At 32.4% G+C, this 25313-nt stretch overlaps 1 protein-coding gene across 3 annotated transcripts; it reads left to right on the top strand.

Moving 5' to 3' along the window:
- Positions 1-239: 239 nt before the first annotated feature.
- LOC123533768 (claudin-1-like) lies at positions 240-23566 on the top strand. 3 transcript variants are annotated; one of them, XM_045315621.2, is made up of 4 exons: positions 240-329; positions 11447-11663; positions 14798-14944; positions 20043-23566. In XM_045315621.2, exons 2-4 carry the CDS (start codon positions 11459-11461, stop codon positions 20207-20209), a joined length of 519 nt encoding a protein of 172 aa, XP_045171556.1. In that variant the 5' UTR covers positions 240-329; positions 11447-11458; the 3' UTR covers positions 20210-23566. The 3 variants fall into 3 exon arrangements, with proteins under 3 accessions (XP_045171556.1, XP_045171554.1, XP_045171555.1); XM_045315619.2 differs by lacking the exon at positions 240-329 and adding an exon at positions 6731-6890; XM_045315620.2 differs by lacking the exon at positions 240-329 and adding an exon at positions 7535-7649.
- The last annotated feature ends 1747 nt before the right edge of the window (positions 23567-25313 follow it).

Genomic DNA, 25313 nt, shown 5'->3' with positions numbered 1-25313 from the left:
AAAACAATCAAAGCAAAAATTTAAATGAAAAAAAATACAAAAAAAAAAACAACCCCACATAAAAACAAAACGCACGCACGTACGCACGCACACACCCGACATTAAATACTCGATAAAAGCGGAGTGGGTAAGAGCGATACAAAATTTGAAACATAAAAATAAAACATTGAGACATGGTCAGGCTACTACCTCGTCGTTTTTTTAACTTCCCCATACCTTGAAATTCAAGCTCCTTTGCACACGGGTAAATAATAACTAGAGTTAATATTTAACAAACTATTCAATTCAGTCAACAAAGACAAAACATTTAAGTTTCAGGATTGTCTAGGGTGGGTAGTTTTTATTTTTATTTTTGAAAAAAATCTGATAAGATGACATTGTAAGAGATCTAGGAATACTGGTTAGGTTCAGATTGAGCACCAATTATAAGGACACATGTAGTTAAATGCAAAAATCTCTACAAACGAACAAATCAGCGACAAGTTGCGGATTTGATCCCCGGGCGAGACGAGTGGTGTCTGAAATCGTTCAGCATTCGCTTCGGATGTGTGCAGGAAGGTTTTCATTTAATCAAGAAAGACAATTCCAACTGGTTTTAAATTCTGAAACGGTCAGGTTAACTGAGACTTATAGACGGCGTTTAAATCAAACAAACCAAATAACCAAACATAATGTAAAACTGCAAAAGTTTGTGCCTTTGTTCCTCTTCAACAGATCTACTTCTGTAATTCAATTAGAAAGTATGACATTGCGTAATATAAAAATATCACAACATTTTAGTATTATAATAAAATTTGAGGTAATTTTAAAATAAAGTACATGGTGTATAGATTATCTAACATTCGTTTATGTTTCAAAACTGTAACAGACCGTGAACAAATCTACAACTAGACAATTAGAGCACTGTACCACAGGTTGGATTTGTATAAATTTTAACAATTTGACTTCTACGCGGATATATTTTGATTAAACGATTTAACGTTCGGTATTTATTTAAGGACTTTGTCAATTTGGAACATTGAGTGGATGTGGTCGGGGTACATGATATTATCGCTGTGGAATTTCAAAGCCGATGTAAACAACTCTATTCCGATGTGACAATAAGTTAAAACCATGAAGTACTGAACTCTTTAAGTTCAATTAAAAGACTACAGCTAAAAAAGTTATCCGTAGTTTTGTTTTCGGTACAAGCACTAGAATTTTTCATCATCAGGCAGTATAACATACATAATAAAGCTGAATTATCCGTATAAATGAGCTGAGCGCTATTGAATGGATTATACAATGAGGAAGTCTGAGATAAAGCACTTCTTTTATTTCTTTGATTGACGAAAATATGGCGGACATTTTTTATTAAATCAGTGCACGTGTGATTCGCGTTAGAAAGCTAGTCGATTCTTAGAAAAATAACGCTCAGCTCATTTATTCAGACATAATTATCCTCCATTAATGAATATGTTTTTGTTTGAATTTGAGTGACATACGATACCGAAAATTTTCATGCAATTTTCCTGTAGTATACTGTCAGGACAAGCTTTTGTATTTCATAGAATACTTTACAATATACTTAGAGAGATTGTTAGATCTAATTTCTTTTTGATTTCCAATTATTTCTCATGCTGTTCGACGATCTCAGTGTTACATTAAAATTTTACATGGTGAATTTTTTCTTGAAACAGATGAGAATCGAATGAAAACTTTATCCCATTTTTATTAAATTAGTTCAAAATCATATTCTCATCATCAGATCTTTGTTAAGAAGAACATTTAATTCGTATGAAGTTTTGGTAAGTATTGACAGTGATTGGTACTGATATAGGAAGCCAAACTCTTCAGTTAATTGATCGTACTTGGTTTGGACGAAATATTTGTTCTGCTTTTCATAAGTCGTATATTTTAAGCTTCAGATAATTTTCAACATTTACTAAAACAAACAATGCTTATAAATTAACTTTAATAAAAATCATTAAGATATTGTTACTAAGAACGATTTTCACGTGTCTAACTGTCAGAATCTGTCATAACTAACATATTATAGGAAAAAAGTATGTCGTTACTGTCCATTAACTTCTTAAAGACGCACCACAAAACAACTGTATCTTGTTGCATTTCTTTGATGTTATTTACACATAATTTACATGAAAAATTGAGACATACAAGTATTTAGTTACAAATTGACTGTAACATATATTGGGTCAAGACAATTTGTTTAATCTGTAGGTAGTAAGGTACGTTTAGAAAACACTTTCTTATACAGTGTAAGATAGTTATTTTTGTTTGTTTTTAAAACTTAACTGAAAAGAGATTTACTGAATAAGTTTGCAGATGAAGTTGTGAAATCACATTAATTCAGGGAGGTTCTAAATTGTTCACCTGTCATCATGTAGTATAGTATTATCAGAATGATTGTGACACAGGGTTCATGTTGGTGAAGGCTGTTCTGAGTCTTTTATCATGTTGTGAAGTGCATTGACGTTACTAGGTCTTTTTTTATTAAACAAGGATGCGGCTGTGTACAAGTATGCACTTGTTATCCTGTATTGTTTTAATGTGACTTGAGCAATATATTTTTATGCCGGTGTAACATTAAATATTGACAATTGACTCCATGGGTCCTTTATCAACGGTTGACTTATCAATTTTCAACGTTGAAAATTGACCCCGTCCGTTATTGACCCACGCCTCGCTGAAAACTGATCAACTATAGTCAGGTCATATTTCGACGTTCAAAACTGATCCCCAATAATCTTACGCAATTTGTCTATTACCATACATTTAGAGAATCTTTTGTGAATTTGATATATATTATGTATTCTCACACAATTCACAGAATCAAGTTATTTCAAATTGATGTCTACATTCGGTTATGGGCAGCAGGCAGTCGGTAGAGGAAACTTTCGATTCGGGAAAAAATCTATGTTTTTTTCACTACTTTCCCAAAATATATTAAATATAGTGACTTGCTTCACCATTTTACTTGTTTCATTCAAAGAACATGCAAAGTACCGTTGCACTATTGTGAACCTGAGAGACTTTTCTAAAATTCTACTTTTCATTTTTTTAATGTCCCCAAACATTTCTTTTATTTGACAAGTTGTTTTTGTTTTTATTTGTGCATAAAAGAATAAAGAAGATATTGAACTTTATGACTTATAAAATGTGTATACACATTTATTTTATGCTAACTGATGAAATACTGCGTTTTATCAGTGAGATATAATCCATATCATTCACTGCATATCACTCACTGTTTATATATCTTTGTCGATCTAATTGAGTATGAATTTTAAATTGTTTCTAGTCGCACTTTGTTTTTATAGTACATTTCTCGATTCAAATTATTTTACTTAATGTGAATTTCATAACGTTATGCAACACGGAATTAAACTTTATGTCGTGTGCGTCTTTAACGCCACAACACGTCTGACGTCATGTTCGTTTATGCGCGTTTGTTTCCCGCGCTAAGATTAAAATTTGTTGCAAATGCATAACTCTACATAACTAAGCATAAAATAAAAAGAAAATTTGTTTGTTTTTCGTGAATATGGAATATATCTCACCTCAAAGTGAGAAAATGTTCACATTTCCACTCACGCTACGCTCTCGTGAAAAATATATTTTTTTTTCTCACTTCTCAGTGAGATATATTCCATATTCACTCAAAACAAACATACATGCTCTATATGTGTATCTCATTTCAAGTTCAAACATGAATACATGTCATTTAAGGTAACCTGTCACTTGAACAGAAATGTATTATTAAACACGTTTATTTGAAAAGCTTGCATGGTGATTCTATATTATAATTTTTATTTACTTGTGTATAAAGTGATGACATTATGCCTAGGGTTTAATTCACCAATATTTAACAAATGTGTTTATATCATTCATTCTGTAATTATACTGCATGATTAGTGCTAAACACAGACATCTTTGAAACAAGAGTAGTTTTTATGAGTTGATACAGACTTCAAAAGGTAGAAACCGTTTCTTTTTTATTTATGAAAACTGTAATTTAGTAGCAGGGAGGTAACTTCGGATCATTTCTTTTTCATTCGGGTTCAGAAACTAGCATAAAATGTTTTCATTTTTAGGTATTTGATATTTCTACGGAAAAAGATCTGCTTAGTATTATTTTTCTGAAGTTTTCTGAAACTGATTCAAAATTAAGGAATGGATGGATAAAATTCATTTTAGAATTTTTTTTATTAATGTTCAATGAAATGCCGCATCTCGGCGTAATTTAACTTATATTGCGGAATACATCAAACAGCACTAGAAATCAAAAGGACATTTATGGAATATAACTCTGTTTAGGTCGCTGATTCTTTATGTTCGGACTCAGACGTCTTTTTGGGGAAAAGTATAATATATTATAAGCTTTGTTATTCAAATACTTTATAAATGTCGAAAAGTAGTGGACTATGAATCTTCTCTTTCAAATAACTATGAGCTGAAGCAGGAAAAATGTCTTTAATCTTAAAATGTAATCCACTATCACCCAGTAATGTCATTAAATTACACGGTCATAGTGTGACGAAGGTTATAAGAAACTATTTTTTTCTTTTCACATATGGTAAAAATTAATGTATGTGTGTGATCCCTGATTTTGTTTAGCAGAGGTTTGTCTGTACGCTCAAAAGTTTGATCCGTGATATTTGTGACAGAAGTCTTTTTCGTACATCACATCTTTGTCGTATACATCATAGTCGAAAATGACATGGTGCTAAATTTCAAACGCCCTCTGTTCTCCGCAATAGATAGAGTATTTGATTTGAGTAGGAGCTAACGTAATCAATATTATAAGAACGATAATTAAATGCTGGTTGTATCAATAGACGGCAATTTAAAGGTAACTTCCATTCTGGAAGGCTTATTTATTTTTGTAAAGAAACTTTATTTCTGCTTCAGCTTCATTTATATGTATAAATCTGGGTAACGTATGTAATATTGTAACATGTTATATCAACATGTCATGTATTTGTAAAACTTTTATATTTCGATTGACTATGACATTCATTAAGAAACATAAGATGCGTTATAACATAATCCTAATGTTAAAGTTATTTGAAATAAGATGTCAATCAATAGACATTTTTTACTAGCAGCTCTACTCAGACTGACAATCCTAAAAAAGCAACACTTCACAGTTCACATTACAGTCAGCTATTAAAATAATAAGCTTCCCCAACCGCTTTGACAGTCAATCTGTCAAAGAACTACGAAAAGCTGTATGAACTTGCCATCTTGTTGCGCATTCAACATCCTGTACCGCTTACCAGTAAAGTCAAGTCAAAAGTTTTTCCGCCGCCATATATATATATTCAGATCAGTCATAATGAATGGCCTTTTAATGATCTCAAAAATAATTGGGGACATCTGCAGGTCATGCCAATCTAAATATATTAAATTATATCCTAAAAAATCTAATATCTATAGTTCATGCAAACTAACCACACTTTCTTTACCAGAATCCTAACAGAAGTAATGTAAACACATTTCCATTTACTCATCTCTATCAAAGGTTATCAGCTTACTGAACAGCTGATTATTTGTTTACATGTTATGTACGCGGATATTGATGACGTCATACACAACCTGTTTTTACAATTTAATATTAAGAAAAAGCATAATTCCACAAATCTCCGATAATCGTGGTAATCCTACATCACCACCAAATTATAAAATTCTTGTATCTATGTCAAATGTACCACATGAAAGGCGAAAATTTTAGAAATAAAAATGTAAACAAAAGGCTCGTGTGAATTAGGTCACGGTCATCCGTTTTTTTCTTATTTTCTAAAAATAAAATTTATATTTATAAATAGAATATTTTATCATTTAAATAAAGTATTAGTGTATCACACATCTACGAACAAAAAAATTCTGTACAGGATCGAAAACCTGTTACGTGATTCGCTCCATGTCCCAAATGCTAAAATGTTTAAGCATACCAATAAACCCACCGTCTCCTGGCGGCGGGTAATAAAGGAACTAAATATATGGTCATTATGAATAATATTTTACAGTGCCGTGTGGCGGCTGTAAAATGTCTCCTCGTACTTGAGAATTCCGCTTGACTCTGAGCTTGAGGGGTGTTGTACATTTCTTCCCCTCTCGTTGAAACACTCAATAAAACCAAGTGTGCTTTTATGTTGCATGGTTGCGTTGTATGCTTTCAAGGGATAATTTCATAGATTTTATTACATGTTTACCGGCACACTCCAGGAAATATCTTTATTTTCCATCACATTTACACATCTTCATAAGGTTAATACGAACATTTACATCGAGCCAGAAATATTACATTTTGTAATTATGAGTCACTAGACCAAAATAACATTCCACTGTGTATATTGTTACAATGTATATAATGTAAAAACACTTTGTATATTTGCATTCAGTTCGAAATAAGCATAAAATCATAATTCTGTGTAATAGAAATTATTCTAGAAATACCTGAAATACTCGATAACTTAGTATGACAGTGTATGAAATTATCCTTAAATGTACACCTAAATACATTATGAGAGGCCAAGACTTGTTTCACTATAACAAAAAAAGAAAGGTGTGTCTTTGAGTTTTAAAGATTAACCAGATACAACAACAACAACAACAACAACAGAAACAACAACACCAACAACAAAAGACAAAAACAACAACAACAACAAAAAAGAAAAAAAAGGAAAAAAACCACAACACACACACATCGCCGACCAAAGCGTATCGGGTAACAGCGACATAAAACATTGTCATATACTACCTCTTCTTAGTTTTAACTTCCTCATGCACATTTGCACACGGGTGAATAATAACTAGAGTTGACATTTAACTACATTTACCAAGGACTTATATACAGACAAGACATTTAAGTTTCAGGATTGTTTAAGGTGAGTGGTTTTTAGTTTTTTTATTTCGGAAAAAACATGATAAGATGGCATTGTATTTAAAGAGATCTAGGAATACTTGTTAGGATTAATGTGAACACCAATGATAGATATACATTTAGTTAAATGCAAAAGTATCTGCAAACGAACACGTCAGCGAAAGATTGCGGATTTAATTCCCGGGCTAGACAAGTGGTGTCTGAAATCATTCCGTGTTTGTGTGTGCGGGAACGTTTTCCATTAATCAAGACTAGTTTTAAATTCTGAAACGGTCAGGTTAACTGAGACTTAAAGGCGTTTAAATCAAACCAAATGGTCAGGTTAACTGAGACTTTAACGGAGTTTAAATAAAACAAACCAAATATTCAGTAACGGTCAGGTTAACTGAGACTTTAAACGGAGTTTAAATAAAACAAACCAAATATTCAGTAACGGTCAGGTTAACTGAGACTTAAACGGCGTTTAAATGAAACAAACCAAATTAACAAATCGTATAAGATCACCCCTAATACTACTGCAAAATTTCCTGCCTTTGTTTCTCTTCAATAGATCTACGTGTGTAACTCAATAAAAGAAGTATGACGACATATTGACATTTTAGTATTATATTAAAATTTGAGGTAATCTTAGACTAAAGTACATGTTGTATAGATTATTTTACAATCGTTAATGTTTCAAAACTAACAGGATAGGTTATTGTATCATGATTAAATGTACAACTAGACAATTAGAGCACTGTACTTCATACAAGTAAATTATCTGGTAGGTTGGATTCGTATACATTTTAATAATTTGACTTCAACACGGATAGATTATATAGTTTGATTAAACGATATAACGTTCGGTACTTATTTAAGGGCTTATTTAATTATGTTGATGTGGGTGGGGTATATGATATTTTTTCTGAGAAATTCCAAAGCCGATATAAAACAAACTCTATTCCGATGTGATAATAAGTTAAAACAATGAAGCACTGAAATCTTTAAGTATAATTAAAAGACCATAGTCTGAAACGGCATCCGTATTTTGGTTTCGGTACAAGTAGTATTAAATACATAATAAAGCTAAATTATCTGTACAAACGAGCTGAGCGCTTATTGAATGGTAAAGTCTAAGGTACACCTTTTATTTCTTTGACTGAAGGAAACTTGGCGGACATACTTTTTTAAATCGGTGCACGTATGATCCGTGGACATTTTCCTAGAAAAATAATGCTCAGCATATTTATTCAGACAAAATTATCATCGATTGATGTATATGTATTTTGTATAAATTTCAGGAATATATGCATGCAATTTTCCTCTAGTACACTGTCGGGACACGCATTATTTGTGTTTCATAGATACTTTACAATATACTAAGAAAGATGTTTTTCAAGTTTGTTAATTTATTGTTTATTCCCTATTTTTTTCGCATGATGTTTGACGATCTCAATTTAATGTAACACTGAAATTTTACATCTTGAAAATTTCATAGCCCTTGAAACAGATGAACCGACTATGACATCTTTTTCATCAAATGAGCCGCGCCCTGAGAAAACCAACATTGTGACTTTGCGACCAGCATGGATCCAGACCAGCCTGCGCATCTACACAGTCTGGTCAAGATTGACGCTGTTCGCTAACTGTTTCTCCAACTTTAAAAGCAAACAGCATGGATCATGACCAGAGTCCGCAGATGCGCAGGCTGGTCTGGATCCATGCTGGTCGCAGAACTACTATGTTGGTTTTCCCATGACGCGGCTCAAATATAGTTTAAAATCATATTTTCATCATCAAATCTTTGTAAAGAAGTACATTTCATTTGTATGATATTTTGTAAGTATTGACAATGATTGGTACTGATATTTAGGAGGCCAGAATCTTGAATTATGTGTATCGTATATAGTTTTGACCAATTATTATTTCTAGCATTCAGAAATCGTATTTTTTAAACTTTAGAAAATTTTCAACAAATACTGAAACACAACAACAAAAAAAAAAAAAATAATAAAATAAAAAAAAAAATAAAAAATAAAAAAATAAATAAATAAACAACGCTTATTAGCCTTATATACGATTCCACTAGTCTAACTGTCAACTGGAAAAGTGTTATTCAGAAAGTTTCATAACTAACATAATATAGGAAAAAAGTAATTAACTTCTTAAAGACGCAGCACAGAACAACTGTATTCTGTTGTATTTAATACATAATTTACAAGGAAAACTGAGACATACTAGTATCTAGTAACATATATTAGGCCAAGACAGTGTGTTTAATGTCTAAACATTTTATTAAATGAATGTAGTATTATATAGTAAGATGCGCTTAGACTACAAGTTTTATACAGTGTAAGATAGCTGTTTTTTATGTTTTTTAAACTATACTGAAAACAGATTGACTGAATAAGTTAGCAGACGAAGTCGTGAAATCACAATATCTAAGGGAGGACCTAAATCTTTCACCTGTTTTTGTAGTGTAGTTGTATTATGTCAGTATTATCAGAATGGGTTCATGTGGGTGAAGGTTATTGTGAGTTATTTTTATCATGTTGTAATATGTATTGACTTTACCAGGTCTTTCTTTTATTTAACAAGGATGCGGCTGTGTACAAGTACGCACTTGTTATCCTGTTATTGTTTTAATGTGACTTCAGAAATATATTTTTGTGTCGGCTGCGTAGCATTAAAGATAAATATATGTAAAGACAAATAGCATCGTCAAGAAAATACACGACCACACCAGACTAACTGCATTTATGTCCCTCAAACAGTCTGTTTGCACTAATATAATCAAACAGTAAATAACATCTCTTCATTTTAGTATCCCTGACACAAGTGGCAAACACAAGTGCCTAGGTCACAGTGACTTTGAACTAAAAGGTTTGACCGCTCCTTGAGAACTGAATGTCGAAATTTGCGATGTTCATCCATGCTATTTGCGTTTTAGCCATGTTGACTGCTTTGTTGATGTTGTCGTTAGCCATATCTAGTGTGTTTTAGCCATGTTGATTGTGTTGATTGTGCGACAAAAACTCAATGTAAAACTGAGCTTTGATATAAATACCTTGTCCACTAAATTACTTGAGAGTACTTGTGATCTCTCAATATTGTGTAGTTATTTGTTCTGGACAGCAAACGAACTTACTCAAGACAAATGTCAGGGTCATAGTGACGTTTGAAACTGAAAATTGTGCTTTCTAGTAATGAATGCATTTGCGACGCCCAGTGTTGAAATTAACATTTGTACTGAACAGACATTAGTGACTCATTGATCAAAGTGACCTAAAGTGCTAAATGTTTATATTTAAATAAAACATGCCTTTTCGATCTTCACACTTGTCATGTTTTTTCTATAGACAATAGACTACCTTATTTTTCAATTTTGGTCACTGGCTCAAAGGAGCAACGTCACATTGAAAATTCTGTCGACTTCAAATCAATCTTGAGAATACTTGCACTATGTAATTGCTATAAAATTTCTCTTGTTCTTTGTAAGTACTTAAGACAAAGGTCAGTGTCACATAGACTCTTGAGAGTTGAAAAGTGAATGCATTTTACTGAGAACACAAGCGCTTGCGATCCTCACAACAAAATAAAGTTAATGGCCAAGATTACATTGCTGTTAGATCGAAGCTTCTTGCATATCAGATTTCCGCTGATTTTACCCATGCAAACAAAATGCCAGATGACTCTCATGCTTTTAAATTACAACTAACAATCCATGCACTGATTATATATTGCTTATTTAAAAAACCAAAAAAAACAACAAAAAAACTTGATAGTTTGTCTTCGGGCCTTATGGAACATTTCTCGATTCAAACTACGGTAAGAACATAACGTTACGAAAGTGAAACTATGTAATTGTGTGTCACTGAAACGTTATGACGTCACTTCTGCTTATGGATGTTACTTTTCCGCCGCATAGTGTACATAGTATTACTCTACTATAAGAAAGAGTGATCTGAACAGAAGAAAGCTATTTCTTCCACAATATGTAATCTAAAAAGTAAAGTAAAAAAGTAAAGTAAAATATAGAACTTCTACCGCATGTAACTCAGTATTTTAAAGATGTGTAACTCTACCCCTTCTGTTTCAGAGGTAAATTCACTTTGAACAGCAAGAAATCGCTTATCAATGAAAATTTTCCACTTTTGTACAATAAATCAATAATAAGTCTTGAAAGAAATAAAAACTTACTTGAAAAAATAAAAAGGAAAAACATTTTTGGTTCCAACCTACGCACCCCTCCATGAAAATTGCAGTAAAGGTAGGTTTATGATAGGAATTTAATACTGTTCAAAAAGGAGATACCCAATAACGTGTCTAACCTCTTAAGTAACAGATTACTTCAGTCACTATATCTTTTCTTAAATTATTTTTAAGTGCACATGATTATGAAATAAAATATTGACGTGCGCATAACACGTTACAGCATAGTGATTTACTTTGGATGACATACCATGCAAATAAGATCACAATATTCCTTTCACGTCAAATTTACTCGCCCGGATGGCAACCAAATCAGTCGTTTTTTTTTATAAAATGCAAATCGTTTAAAGATATGTTTGTTTTCTTAAGGTATACTCGGCAATGAATAAAGTGCTGGCAGTCGGTATCCTGTGTTGTCTAGGAGCTACAGTTGTCAGTATTATAAGTACTGCAATTCCATACTGGCTTCATCACGAAGAAAAAGCTGGTGGCCAAAGCATTACTTTATACCTCGGCTTATGGAAGACTTGTGTCAAATACTCAGTTTCTACAACGAAAGGATCTACATGCGTGAATATAGAGAATGGTAAGACGATAACATTGAAATAGTTTTGATTCGTATATGTCTATCAATGATATGAGACATCACCAAATAATTTGCTTAATCTTTGCAATATAAAATCCTTGAACTTATATCATCTCAAAAAACCTTTTAAGACAAACAGATTTAAATGATATACCAAGCTCTGTAAGTGCCACAAGCCACGTCTAGTAAAATTGTTAACCACAGAAGTGAGGAATGAAGTAATGAAATTGTACTTATAGAAAGAAAGTTTATTTTTGAAGGAAAGGAATGATCTATGGTACAAGGAGGTAGTAAACCTTAACATTTGTATGTTCGCTTGCCAAGCCGGAAGCTACCGTAAGGATTACGAAAACGCTCTCGACAAACTAAATATGTTTGTATATTTATTCTTTTGAAAGCATCTGATCTGATGCTACATGGCTTAATAATGCTGCTGAAATAATGAATAAGTTACCACAGAAAGTCTACAAAACAGTAATGCCTTAAAATGTGTCATCACTTACCGCGCAAAATTAATATTATTTTTCTCTTGAAAATACGTAACTCTAAGCTTCTTAGCATTTTCATAAGTTGAGCTATTATTTAACAGCCATTATTTCCTTTTAATAATGATCAATAGTTTGTTGTTTTTATGTGTTGATATGTAGGAAATGGGATGATGGTAACTGATGTTAATGGAAATATAGTTGGGTGTAAGGTGACTTATAACAGCCATTTTCAAATAAAAATTGAATACTTTGATTTGTAAAACATAATTTACGCTTCTATTATTGATTTGGTACTTACATACTAAAACTATGCTCTAAATTCTTAAAAGTTCATAGAAAATAGAAATTTTTGGAATTAATTTAATAAGGATCACAGCTTTTGCTTTTTATCTGTATTTCAGCACTATCCATAAGAATAATGATTGCAAGGATAACGATTTTCCCATGAAAATATCAGACGAGGTTTACAGCTGTAAACATTTTATGCGCCGAAATATGTTTAAATAAATGCATTAATCACATGTTTGACGTCGAAGAGTGTAATAAAGTCATTACATAAATTTGATAATTACACTACTGTAATAAAGCTGTGTATTTATAGGAGACGTTGGGCGAATTTACTTGGTCTATAATAGGTAAAAAATGAAGAACTTTTGAAGTTTCAACAGGAAAAGCTTACATGTTATAAAAATGATATTACATTTGTATCTTTCCACATTAAATTTATTAAACTCGTTTAATAAAATTGATAAAATGCTCGGAAGAACCTCGCATTTTTTTATTCAACTCGTTTAATAAATTCATTATGAAAATACGCTCATGTAATATCTTCTATATAACACAAACATATTACTTACATTAGAAAATAAAGTGTTTCGAAGCTAATTAAACGAGAAAGCTAAATTTATTCAATATTTTGCTAAGAAATTACGATAAAAAGCATGATATAAGATATTTTAAACATCTGTTTTGCCATGTTTACTTTAAACGTAAAGATACATAGGCTATCATGTAAAGTGTTTGGTATTCTGCTAATACTATTACCCTCGCTAATATTTCCTTTAGGTCATAAGCAGAATAACTTTGAAGCCATTAAAATCTCGTTATCATACATAGTTCTTTAAGATTAAAGAAAATGCGTTACCATAGAAACACGATTCCCCCGAAATACAAAATATGTGGTTTTATTAGCAAGCTAACGCGCATACTAATAAAATTATCAACTACGCAGACCTCTACGGATAACAGTGAAACTGAAATACACTGATAAGTGTTAAATATCCATATTTTCCCGCTTCTTTCAATATAAAATGCCTTTGGAGGGTCATGTTCTTCAACCCTGAATAAATTGTACTTGAAGGGACTGAAATAAACGAACCTGAGTTGTAGCAGCTAAACATTAAATTACACGAAATACAATAAATTGCTACGGTTCATCCAATTTGAATCTACACCGGTGACAAGGTATACCACCTCCTTAAACTTTCAAAGATCTTATACATTTACTTACATTTGACTACTACTGTAACTCCGTATGGCATCAATAACAAGTCACTCCATATTAATGTTGGCATTATTTTAAAGACCGTTTCGATTAAACCGGGGCTAGTTGGCATTATAGGTGTTTCACTTTTCAATACCTCAAATGAACAGACTATGTCAAACTGTATCTGCATTGTTTTGTTGCGCTGTAGCTTCCAATGATTTGAATAGCCCGCACGCTTAGCTCAGTAGGTAGAGCGTTGGTCTACGGATCGCGGGGTCGCGAGTTCGACCCTCGGGTGGGGCGTATGTTCACCGTGACTGTTTGATAAACGACATTGTGTCTGAAATCATTAGTCCTCCACCTGTGATTCATGTGGGGAAGTTGGCAGTTACTTGCGGAGAACAGGTTTGTTCTGGTACAGAATCCAGGAACACTGGTTAGGTTAACTGCCCGTCGTTATATGACTGAAATACTGTTGTAAACAGCGTTAAATCCAAATCAAACAAACATATCATTCTAAAAAATCAAAAAGAGATAATCCTCCATCAAAATAACTGATTGTTAAGACGACACAAGATACAGTCTAAGTATACCTACTTAGGAGGGATACCCTCAATCAAGCAAACTTTTGTAACTTCTGTTTTTATTACTTTATGGACATCAGAGATCAATGATAATTTTTAAATTTAGAAAGCAAATGTTTAAAAATACACAAAGACTTGGCTATGAGATGATCCCTATTTAAATAGCTTTGGAGAAGACTGTTGTGTAGGTCTCCACTTACATGGCTAATTACATTCCTGCCGATGGGTGGGGTAAGTCTTTCTTTTTTATCTGGCTAAACTGAGACCCTTTAGATGAATGGTGTTCACTACAGTTGGATAAAATCTCTAGGGCGTGAAAAAATGCTGGTACATGTGCTGCAAAACTACATCTCGTTAATTGTAACTTTTAATAAATTTAACAACAATAAAAACAAGTTTTAGTTCTCAAGTGCTGTTTAAAAAAAAAGCTTCTCTTGCACAAAATTTGAAGTGCATCACTGTTTCCAAGACTTCGTTAAAACATGATAAGAATAGATATTCTGTTGGTCTATAGGAACAAATAGCGTACATCAAATTGTGGTCATTATTAAATATATTTACTTCTTGTGTTCTTAGCGCCAGACTGGTGGAAATCAGTTCAGGCCCTGATGATTCTGGGGATTCTATTCCTGGCTCTGAGTACATTCCTTGGATGTCTATATTGCAAAGACGACTCAAAACAAAGCCTGTTACATGGTGCTATGTTTACAGCCGTACTTGGAGGTTTGTAGTTCTATTATAAAAATGTTAGATAAAACATATTCTTTAAAGGGAATTCCTATAGTTTTTATGCGCATTTTTCTGCTCAGCCGACACTACCTATGGACATTGAAGTGAAGTCAACATTTGTTAAAACATGTGACAGACAATCTTAAATATGAGGAATCTTGAATAAAATAACATTTCTTAATAAGTTTTATCATTAATCAATTGCAAATGTTGATATTGGTTTATGTTGTATTGACACGTTTCATGCCTGACATGTCAGGCCTAAGACCACAGTTATTTTTTCTATATGTTCTATATAGGCACTGGACACTATAGCAATTTTGCATGCATTCCAACCCCCATAAAAATACCTGAACTCAACAGAACTTTCAAGAGAAAAAATTCCAGCTACAGTAAACATTGGGTTGACCGACTCTTTTCTCCACCAGTTTGAACCAAATCACATGCGTATGAAGAATACTCTCTAGATGGCCGCAAACAGGCAAAACAAGCCATATCAAAAAGTCAGGTTATGCATATTCTGACATTCTCATTCTGTCAAATTGTACATGTACCTACCATTTCATATCCTCCATTAAATCATGCCATTTATTGCAGGTCTTTCACTCAAAAATTCACCAATATTCACCATCAAACAGAAGAACTATTTTCCGCGTAACCACTTCCGTATTATGGTCAACCAAGGGCAAATAGCTGTGGTCTTGTGCCTATTTAGACATATTTTTCTGTTCAAACTAAAAAGATTTTTCCAGTACAATCTCAGATGTATAGCAAATTAAATCTGAAAGTTACACCTTTGTTGAACTATGCACTAAAATTTGACAGCTTCCAATGTTACACATGGTATATCGGTCAAATCTGAGCAAAAAAAAAATTCGCGTACTTTTGAGATGAAAAAAACGCAAAATTCTATAACTTTTTTGTTTGATGAAATTTTCACCCAAAATAAAAAGCAGCATGTTTCCTTATTATACATCTATCCAAAATAAGAGCCACTTCAAGTCTGATTACAATATCACTAATCCAATTTTAAGGAAAACTATTCATATTACAAAAAGCACGTCGAAACGCGTAATCTACTCACATGAAAAAGTAAAATGTGAACTAAGAAAAATCCTGTAGCTGTCAAATTTGCCCTTTTTAAGCAGCCCAGTATGTGAAAAATATGAGAATGAATAGCTTTTGTACATATATGTGTCATATACTTTTCAGTGATCATTCATTAATGGCTACCCTAGGTAAAATGAGCCAAACAGCTTTGAAAAGTCCAATATGTGAGCTTACTAAAAAGCTTGAGTCTTTCTGGAATGAATATTTCACTCAAATCTTACAGTTTACAGGCATTAAGTGCACTCTGTAAATGAAACATGCACACCATGACTATTTACACTGCACAAAATCTTACACTGTGTATCACAGCTGAGCTTTCTGGCAAAAACAGCCCCTATCTCTATAAAGAGTGATTTTAATGTATATCACTGCCAGCTGAATGTTCCAAACTGGCTAAATTTCAGCAAAAACCTTAATAAATATCAACCTGAGAAACTAAAACTCGTGCTCCTAATTTTTCCGGTGACTAATATCAATAGAAGTGACACTTCGTGCGACCGAACCAGGATGTTCTGTATGACTGGAAGGTCTGTGGCCGAACAACATCTGAAATATGAGTCAAGCTAGTCATAATTTCTTAGATTGAATACTTAATCAGTTTACATGAGTGTATGTCTGTGCAAACTATATTTCAAAACAATCTGACTCCAAAGAAAGTGTGAAATGCTAAAAAGTGCCCCCTCAAAGCAATTTTTCTATGAATATTTATATCACAATCTCCTTTCCCCATACTGAAACTGTCATAATGTAATATAAAACCTCAAATTCAAGTCTTATGTATGTAACATGTGTCATAACAATCAGTCTGAATAACAAAACTATCAATCACTAAGCAGTCTGTCCAGTTTCCTTGCTTTACTGACTGCTAGATCTGAAGCAGTATTTTCAGGTAAATTTAGCTACAATCTGAACTGAGTATTCACAGTATTCACACTGGGAATACAGCTTACTGCATCAACTATTATGAACAAATTCCTGTCCAGTTTCATGGTAACTGATTATAAATGTAATCTCACTACCACACATGATTTAGAAAGTAGTCATTATGGCAAAACTGGCTGAAATAATGTTATTCCACTACAGTTCTATTTTCTGGCCTTTGTTTTTCGCTTGCCGGTGCAATTTAACGAAGTCTATTAAAATTTACAAAATCACAGAAAGTACCTGATCTTGATTAAAAGCATCTAAAAAGTAATTATTTACCCATTCACAACACCAAACAACTGTCTTCGGTCAAATCTGAGAAGCTGTAGACATATATGTACAAAGGCGGTCAATCCCCGTCTATGCGACAAACTTCACATTGTCCGAGCGCTCTCATTTCAGATTTTTAGGTATTAAAAGTGTACGAAATCCAACAGAATAAGTAAATATACAATTCAGGACCTCAGATATGATGATTTATGCTCAATTAAGCATTAAGGAAACCAATATGCAAGTCTAGTGTGTGAAAATCTGTCTGTTTTCCTTCAAAATCAATTAAAATATGCCAATTTCAGGCCCAATCTGTCCAATTTTCAAGCCTTTGAACTGATTTTTCTTGCACAGATTATCATTTCACATTTTCTCTATTCAGACTGTGTGTACTGTGTAAACTCAAGTAACCAAAAGAGCAATTTTATGTAAACAAGAATAGAAAAAATACATATCTGACCTTAGGTCAGATTTCCTCAGTCGCAGCTCAAATTTCATGAAAACCTGCAATATTAGAAAAAATCCAGAAATATGTAAACTGAAAGTAGGATTTTTCACAAGTTTCAAGTGCATGTATACATTTCCCAAACTGAAGCAATTTCAGCAAATGTAATGATTAATCTAAATATTTACCAGATTTCTATGCCTACCAGCCACTCACTGTCAAAATTTCAGCCATGAAGATTGAAAAATAACAAAAATATTGACAATTTACTTTCTGACATTTTCCATTATATCAGACCTAAGACCACAGTTATTTTTTCTATATGTTCTATATAGGCACTGGACACTATAGCAATTTTGCATGCATTCCAACCCCCATAAAAATATCTGAACTCAACAGAACTATTCAAGAGAAAAAATTCCAGCTACAGTAAACATTGGGTTGACCGGCTCTTTTCTCCACCATTTAGAACCAAATCACATGTGTATGAAGAATACTCTCTAGATGGCCGCAAACAGGCAAAACAGGCCCTATCAAAAAGTTATGTTATGCATATTCTGACATTCTCATTCTGTCAAATTGTACATGTACCTACCATTTCATATCTCCTCTATTAAATCATGCCATTTATTGCAGGTATTTCACTCAAAAATTCACCAATATTCACCATCAAACAGAAGAACTATTTTCCGCGTAACCACTTCCAAGGGCAAATAACTGTGGTCTTGTGCCATGTATCATGCAACTTGTCATTTGTGGCTGTGTTTTGACAGCGCATTTTAGTACAAAGACAGTACGGTTCATATGTTAGACAATTAAATTTGTATTGATAAGGCAACATCTCCTTTCAAATTATTTAGAAGTCAATTATAGAAAGAATTAAGAATTCGTTAAGCTTTTTTTAATACTGATAGCAGATATACACGTAATCAATTTGGTCAGTTTCGCGCCATTTTTCGTCCGAACAGGTGTTGTATTCAAGCGGTTTAACATAAAATTTAGCCTGGTGACCCATATATTTTTGGCCATTTTATGTTCACAATACAATTATCTATACACAAGAAAAACAGGAAAAATCTATGAAACATTATTTTTTTCAAAATTTGAAAGAAAGATTCTTTAGTATGGGTAATTTTCATTGAAAAAAGTTCACACATGTGAATATGAAACAAGATTTTATTTTCATTTGTACGCAAATAATATAGTATTACAAATATGACTACGATATCAAATAAGTATATAATAAAATTTGTAAAAAGCATAAACCTTATTGTGCTGTCTTGATGCATATTTTGATTGGTATTTATAAAAAAAGCAAAAAAGTATGAAAATGTTGAGAATCGCCGGTAGTGTCAGCAACAGTGGGTGTGTTCAAAACAAGTTTTCACAAAAACGAGCCTAGTGACCGAATATTTTATTTGTTCATTGTTTTCAGCACAAATTTTCCTATCATATATGCGAATTTGAAAAAAAAAAATCTATAAAAGGAAATAAACTATAGGAATTCTCTTTAAAATGTAGTAAAATATATATGTTATTAGAAACAACCGAAAACAATATAAAGGCCTTGAGTATTATGACTACTCAGATGCGTTTGTCTTTCAAATTAGTACAATAATAAACTTGTACTAATCTTTTAAATATTTTCTTCATCTTGAAAATTGTATTTTTGTATCGAATACTTTCATATACTTTCTTGTATGATAAAGTGGGTGAAAATTAAAGTAAGATATTGGTAGGAAGAAAGTAAATTTTCTGCATTATTACGAAAGAGTTGCAACGGTTTAAAACATTCTGCAAAATATATTTGGTTATTTATAGGAATGTCTTGCAAACCTCTTCTGTAAAGAAATTTTCATACTGCTCACTTTTTATGGGTTTTTGAAAGAAACTATGTTCGCCTAGAATATGTGGGTGCGTCTCTTTAAGAAATAAATGCTATTTCTGTTTTTGTGAGATTTGATGGTATATTCGAGGAGTAATCGTATAGTCGTGTCGATTCAGTTCTGATCTTTATCGACGAAAATTACATTTACCTATGAATTAATGTTCTTTTTGAAATTTAGGTGTCAAGTTTAAAAAAATGTTTTTAACGACTCATTGGTGTTTAAGTGTTTTCTTTTGTATAAATGACATCAAAATAAAATCTTACAGAAATCGCCATCCTTGATATTTTTGCACCAATGTTTTTTTTTGTATGAAAATAAACACATTTTTTCTTTCTATACAAAACATACAGTGAAGGTGAATATATCTTATTACACATTCTCTATGAAATCGACTTTACATCACAACAAACTTTGTGTTTCGATTCGTGCTAACAAAAGTGATTTCTCTTTTAAGGTATTGCGCTGATCATAGCTGTAATTGTGTTTGGAGTGAAAGAAAAAGAAATCAGCTCACAATTCCACGCTTGTTTTTACTTAGCCCTGATGTCCGGAGCAGATGCGATCGTAGCTGCAGCACTTATGGCAATTTCGAAACGCCGTGGAGGATATAGTTCGATATAACATTTCCAGTTGAAGAAAAATCATTTATCGCTTATACTGTTTATGATTATAAGTTACTGTTTGTATTTTTGAACGATTTACTTTCGATAAGGTAGTTCTGCACGTACGGATATTTTTCTACATTGTCGTATTTGGACCTCACACAAATTTTTATAACGGCAGGCAATTATGATCACATTTTCGCAAAGAGATTGTTTTACGATGTACGAGAGATAGAAATAAATGTATTGTCACAGTCGTAAATGAGTGCATTGACATATATTGAATAGGTTCATACGCTTGTTTTTTTAAAATATTTATTATTATTAAAGAGATCCAGACATTTAAGCTAATTTTTAAGTTATTTTCTAAGTATGTTTTAATAAAATATCCATAAAAAGATAATATCGTATCCGTTAACGTAAATTTACTCAGTTGTTGCTGTGGGTTCATTACATTATTTTCATTTGCCGAGTCCAGGCTTTACGTTATCTTAATGAATGACGTTACGCCATTTCAAAGGTGCAGAGATACCTTAAGTATATCTTGATATTGCTATTCTGATTTTTCTGTATCTGTAAACAACACAAACCTACTTTCAAGATGCAGTAAAAATACTGATGTCATCTATTATATAAGCATTTGTACAGTCTTTGATCAGTGCTGTAATGACAACAATTAAAGTTTGCTATTTTGTCAACATATGACATTGTATACATAACAGAAATGCTGTGATGACAACAATAAAACTTTGCTACTTTGTCAACATATCACATTGTATACATAACAGAAATGCTGTATACCGTAATGACAACTATAAAAGTTTGCTACTTTGTCAACATATGACATTGTATACATAACAGAAATGCTGTAATGACAACAATAAAGTTTGCTACTTTGTCAACATATGACATTGTATATATAACAGAAATGCTGTAATGACAACAATAAAAGTTTGCTTCTTTGTCAACATATGACATTGTATACATAACAGAAGGAGTTTCTACAATCGACACAATCTCAACTCAGTGAATTGATGAAATAGCAGACATAGAATAGGATCGAAACGACCAAAAATCAGATGAAATTGAACAGTTATTAAATTCAATGTCACAAAATAATATATGGGCCTGCATTCTAATTGAAATGTAAAGACATTAACATTTCACAAAGTCTGTATATAATATAATGTGTGTGTATTTAAGGAAAGATACGTGCGTGCTAGTTAATATTTTCATGAACATTGCCTAACTGATTACTATTACATGTATATGTATTATATGAGGCCATATGCAAATAAGTGTTGTAAATACTAATGTCAAAATAGGGTGAAAATTGGTCAATCTGACTAAAGATCTAGATCTTCTTAAATGTAAGATCTGAAGGCTGCCCATTCACGTTTATCATATATATAATCGGATATTCGATATTGCTATTTTTATTTTCACCAATCTGTTTTTATTTAAACCAATTCAATGACTCGTTTCAACAAGATCTGGCTCCCCCTTCAACCAGATCGTACGAAAACAAGAAGATTATTGCTATAATTTTAGAAGGCTCTGAAACTTAGTTTACTGATATATTATGTTATAGAAACACGTATATGTTAATTGGTGTTTTTTACTTATTTTTCCATTTAAAGTTGGTACCGGAGGTAAGCTGCGTTAATTATTAAGTTTTATATTTTACTACCGGTAACTACGTCTTCCTCCGTTGTGTATTGGCCAAGAACGCAGGAAAATGCTATTGCCGAGGTAGCCCAGGGTCGATTCCTGACCCAGGCATGTTTTTTTTCTTGATTTGGCATTTCTAAAGCTTAAGTTCTAATGTTCATAATACGACCAAACTTCAGATTTTAAGCGAAAATCTAGAGGTCAATTCGTTTCACAAAGATGCCCTGAAGATGTTATTTCAATGTTAGAAAGAACACAACTGCACAAAACACATTTATCAAATGCAATGTGTTGTTTCCTAGGAGGGGCTTTCGCCATATCTATCTTCTTTTTGCTTTATTATTGTAAAATACACGAGGCCATGTTTTTGTCATAAGAATTATAAACCCGAAATAATCAGATACCGAAACTAGATGTAGATCGTTTCAATTTCTACTGTCACTTTCAAAATGTTGAAAGCAAGGCTCTGATTGGCTAGCGGAAAGGTCGTCTGAATGTGACCGTCTATCGATTGTCCTCAGTTCTATTGTGTAGCGTTAATATTAGATGATTATAATCCGATTGATAAAGCGTAGTCTTCAAGAAGGAATGAACACATTATTTTCATGTTTAAGGAATCAATCATTATTAAGCTGTGAAGATAAACAGGTGCAAAAGTGCTTTAATATGTATACATGACAAAATATGTTAAGTGATTTTAGAAGAATCTGAGAGAAAAAACAAGTCACGCAAAGTAGCATTTGTAGTAGTCATAATGTAATACCTTGAAAATGTGTGATTTTTTTGTTGAACCGTGTCCATTATGAAAGATTAGATATATCTTATTTCAAAGAATTGTTACTGTCTGATAATGAATGTTGAGAGAAAACGATTTGCATAAAGAAATGTTTTGGAAAACAAGATGGTGTGTTTTTCGATTGTATCCATGACTATTTACTATTGTGTACTTCTGTATTTATGTTACATATAGAGAATCTTTTGTGAATTTGATATACGTTCGTATTCTCACATAAAATTCACAGAATCAAGATGTCGACATTCGGTTATGGGCAGCAGGGAGTCGGTTGTGGAAACTTCCGATTCGGGAAAAATATATGGGTTTTTCCCTAAATTTCCCAATATATTAAATATAGTAATTTGGTTCACCAATTCTACTTTAAATTTTTGTAATGTTTAGAGAAATGTTTTATTTGAAAAGTTGTTAATTTGTGCACAGAAAAATAAAAATGATACTTTCTTCGAAGAAAAAGTTGTTTGGGTTGACCTGTTGGACAGTTTAACAATTCAGTCTACCCTCATGTGTCGTACTTACTGAACATCCCTTTTAGTCGGGTGCTATTTATCACGGTGTGAAGATTGTATGGAACCGCTGCGTGACCAGTACATGATTCCTTTGATAAGTGACCTAATTACGGCGCGTGATAGGGCAGTAAAAGCTTGATTGTGTCAGTAACCATTTTGGATCTTATGTGAACGGAGAAAGCGCAGAATTGATATATTAATAATAATAGTTTAATACTGTTTAAACTGGTGCACCTCCATCTCCCCACCACCACCTTGGTGTATTGTTCCCATTCGCCTACTTCAAGGCGTGTTCAGTAGTTAGTAAATCTCTTTTAGTGTGAAAATCTGAATAACAGCTTCTTTTGTTGTATGATATTAATGCACGTCATTTTAAGAAATTAAAAATGACAGTTTTCACTCATATTGTGTTACTCTGTTTTACTGCATCCAGTATCGCAGCCATTGTTAGAGATTGCCTATTGTTTTTGTTGAGAATATGTTATAAATATCTTGATAATGCCCTGTCCAACTGGCTCAATTCAAAAGATATTGAATTTTATGACTTGAGTATAAGTGAGTATAATCTTATATGTGTATCTCATTTCGTATTCAAATATAAATACATATCATTTAAGAAACCGGTCACTTGCACAGATCAGTTTATTTGCAAAGCTTGCATGGTGATTTAATATCATAATTTTATTAACTTGTGTAGAAAGTGATGACTTTATGCCCAGGGTTTGATACACAAAAATTTAAAAACATGACTGTCTTTTTATTATTCTGTTATACTGCATGATTAGTGCAAAATATAGACATCTTTAAATCAAGAGTAGTTTTTATATGAATTGATATTGACTTCAACATGAAGTAACCGTTTCTGATTTATTTTTGAAAACTGTAATTTAGTAGCAGGAAGGAAACTTCAATCATTTCGTTTTCATCCAAGTTCAGAAACTGGAATATTAATTACCGATACATTTTTGTTACATATTTTCTTCTGTTGTACACTTTTATCCAAGTTTGAAAGATAAAGTGTATTTCACTTTTACTTCAGTTATGATAGTTTTTTTCTTAATACCTGAAGATAATTTTAAATTAAACATGGCAAATCATTGAATATTATTTCCACGTTTAAGTTAATCTGCTGAAATCTTTTCATTTTCAAATAATTGATATTTATATGAAATAAAAAAAAGATCTGTTTAGTACATTCATGGAATATAATTCTGTTCAGGTCACTTTTTCTGTATTTTATGTTTTTTTCGGATTCAAACTTCATTTTGAGAAAAAAAGTATATTTTGTAAGATATGTTATATAAATGCATCCTCGCATTTGTAAAGTGGCGGAAAATGAAATTTCCATTTCAAATGACTCACATAAATTTGTCAAGAAAGAAATTGTCCGTACTAGGTTCGGAGACTAGGATGTTGCCAGGGGCGTAGTTGGCATTTTATAAATTGCAGGCCCGATGTGCCGAAGAAGCGACTTTGGTAGTTGGGTATTGGGGTATCCTCCCCACGAAAATTTGGAAAAACTAAGAGTGTCTATGGTGCATTCTGAGCCATTCTGGAGGAATAAAACCAATGCTAAGCGGGGGAGTTTAATTCAATAAAAACACACAAAAAACGATCAAAGTTCAGTTTATGACTAAGTTATCATAACTAAGTATAACTGACCCAACATCAGTATTATCAGTTCCATATCAGTCACACTGTGAGTGATATAGGTTTTCTATTTCTTTTATTAGCATTCAGCAAAACAAAATAAACAGAATTTGTTTGTTTTGAGTGGATATGGAATATATCACATTGACAGCTGATGCAATTAAATATTTTCATGAGCAGGTATAGTGGACGCAACTTGACTCCGATGGTTGACCTTTGTATTATAATACATAATGAGGCACAACCTATTATTGAAAAGGAGTGTACGTAAAACACGAGCTGCACGAGAAAAAGGAAATATAAATTTGTGTAAATATAAATTAGTGTATTGGAAAGTTTTACATGATCAAATGTAAGTTTACATACTTTGATACTGCAATGTTTACAAATTAATTCCATATAAATATACACGGATACCCTAAGCACCCTTGATTTCTACAATGAAATAATCGATATGAATAATCAGCCTAAGGTCATCCATCGCGGTCAAGTTGCGACTA

This window comes from Mercenaria mercenaria, chromosome 12 (assembly GCF_021730395.1).
Source record: "Mercenaria mercenaria strain notata chromosome 12, MADL_Memer_1, whole genome shotgun sequence".
Classification (NCBI taxonomy): domain Eukaryota; kingdom Metazoa; phylum Mollusca; class Bivalvia; order Venerida; family Veneridae; genus Mercenaria; species Mercenaria mercenaria.
Note: the sequence above shows the minus strand (reverse complement) of the source record. Positions and strands in the feature narration are given on the sequence as shown.

What these genes read in the sequence shown, in the direction of transcription:
- LOC123533768 (XM_045315621.2), top strand. Translation starts at nt 11,459, where the DNA reads ATGAATAAAGTGCTGGCAGTCGGTATCCTGTGTTGTCTAGGAGCTACA. An exon ending in ATGCGTGAATATAGAGAATG is followed by an intron (nt 11,664 to 14,797) that starts GTAAGACGATAA and finishes TTGTGTTCTTAG; the next exon opens with CGCCAGACTGGTGGAAATCA. An exon ending in GTTTACAGCCGTACTTGGAG is followed by an intron (nt 14,945 to 20,042) that starts GTTTGTAGTTCT and finishes TTCTCTTTTAAG; the next exon opens with GTATTGCGCTGATCATAGCT.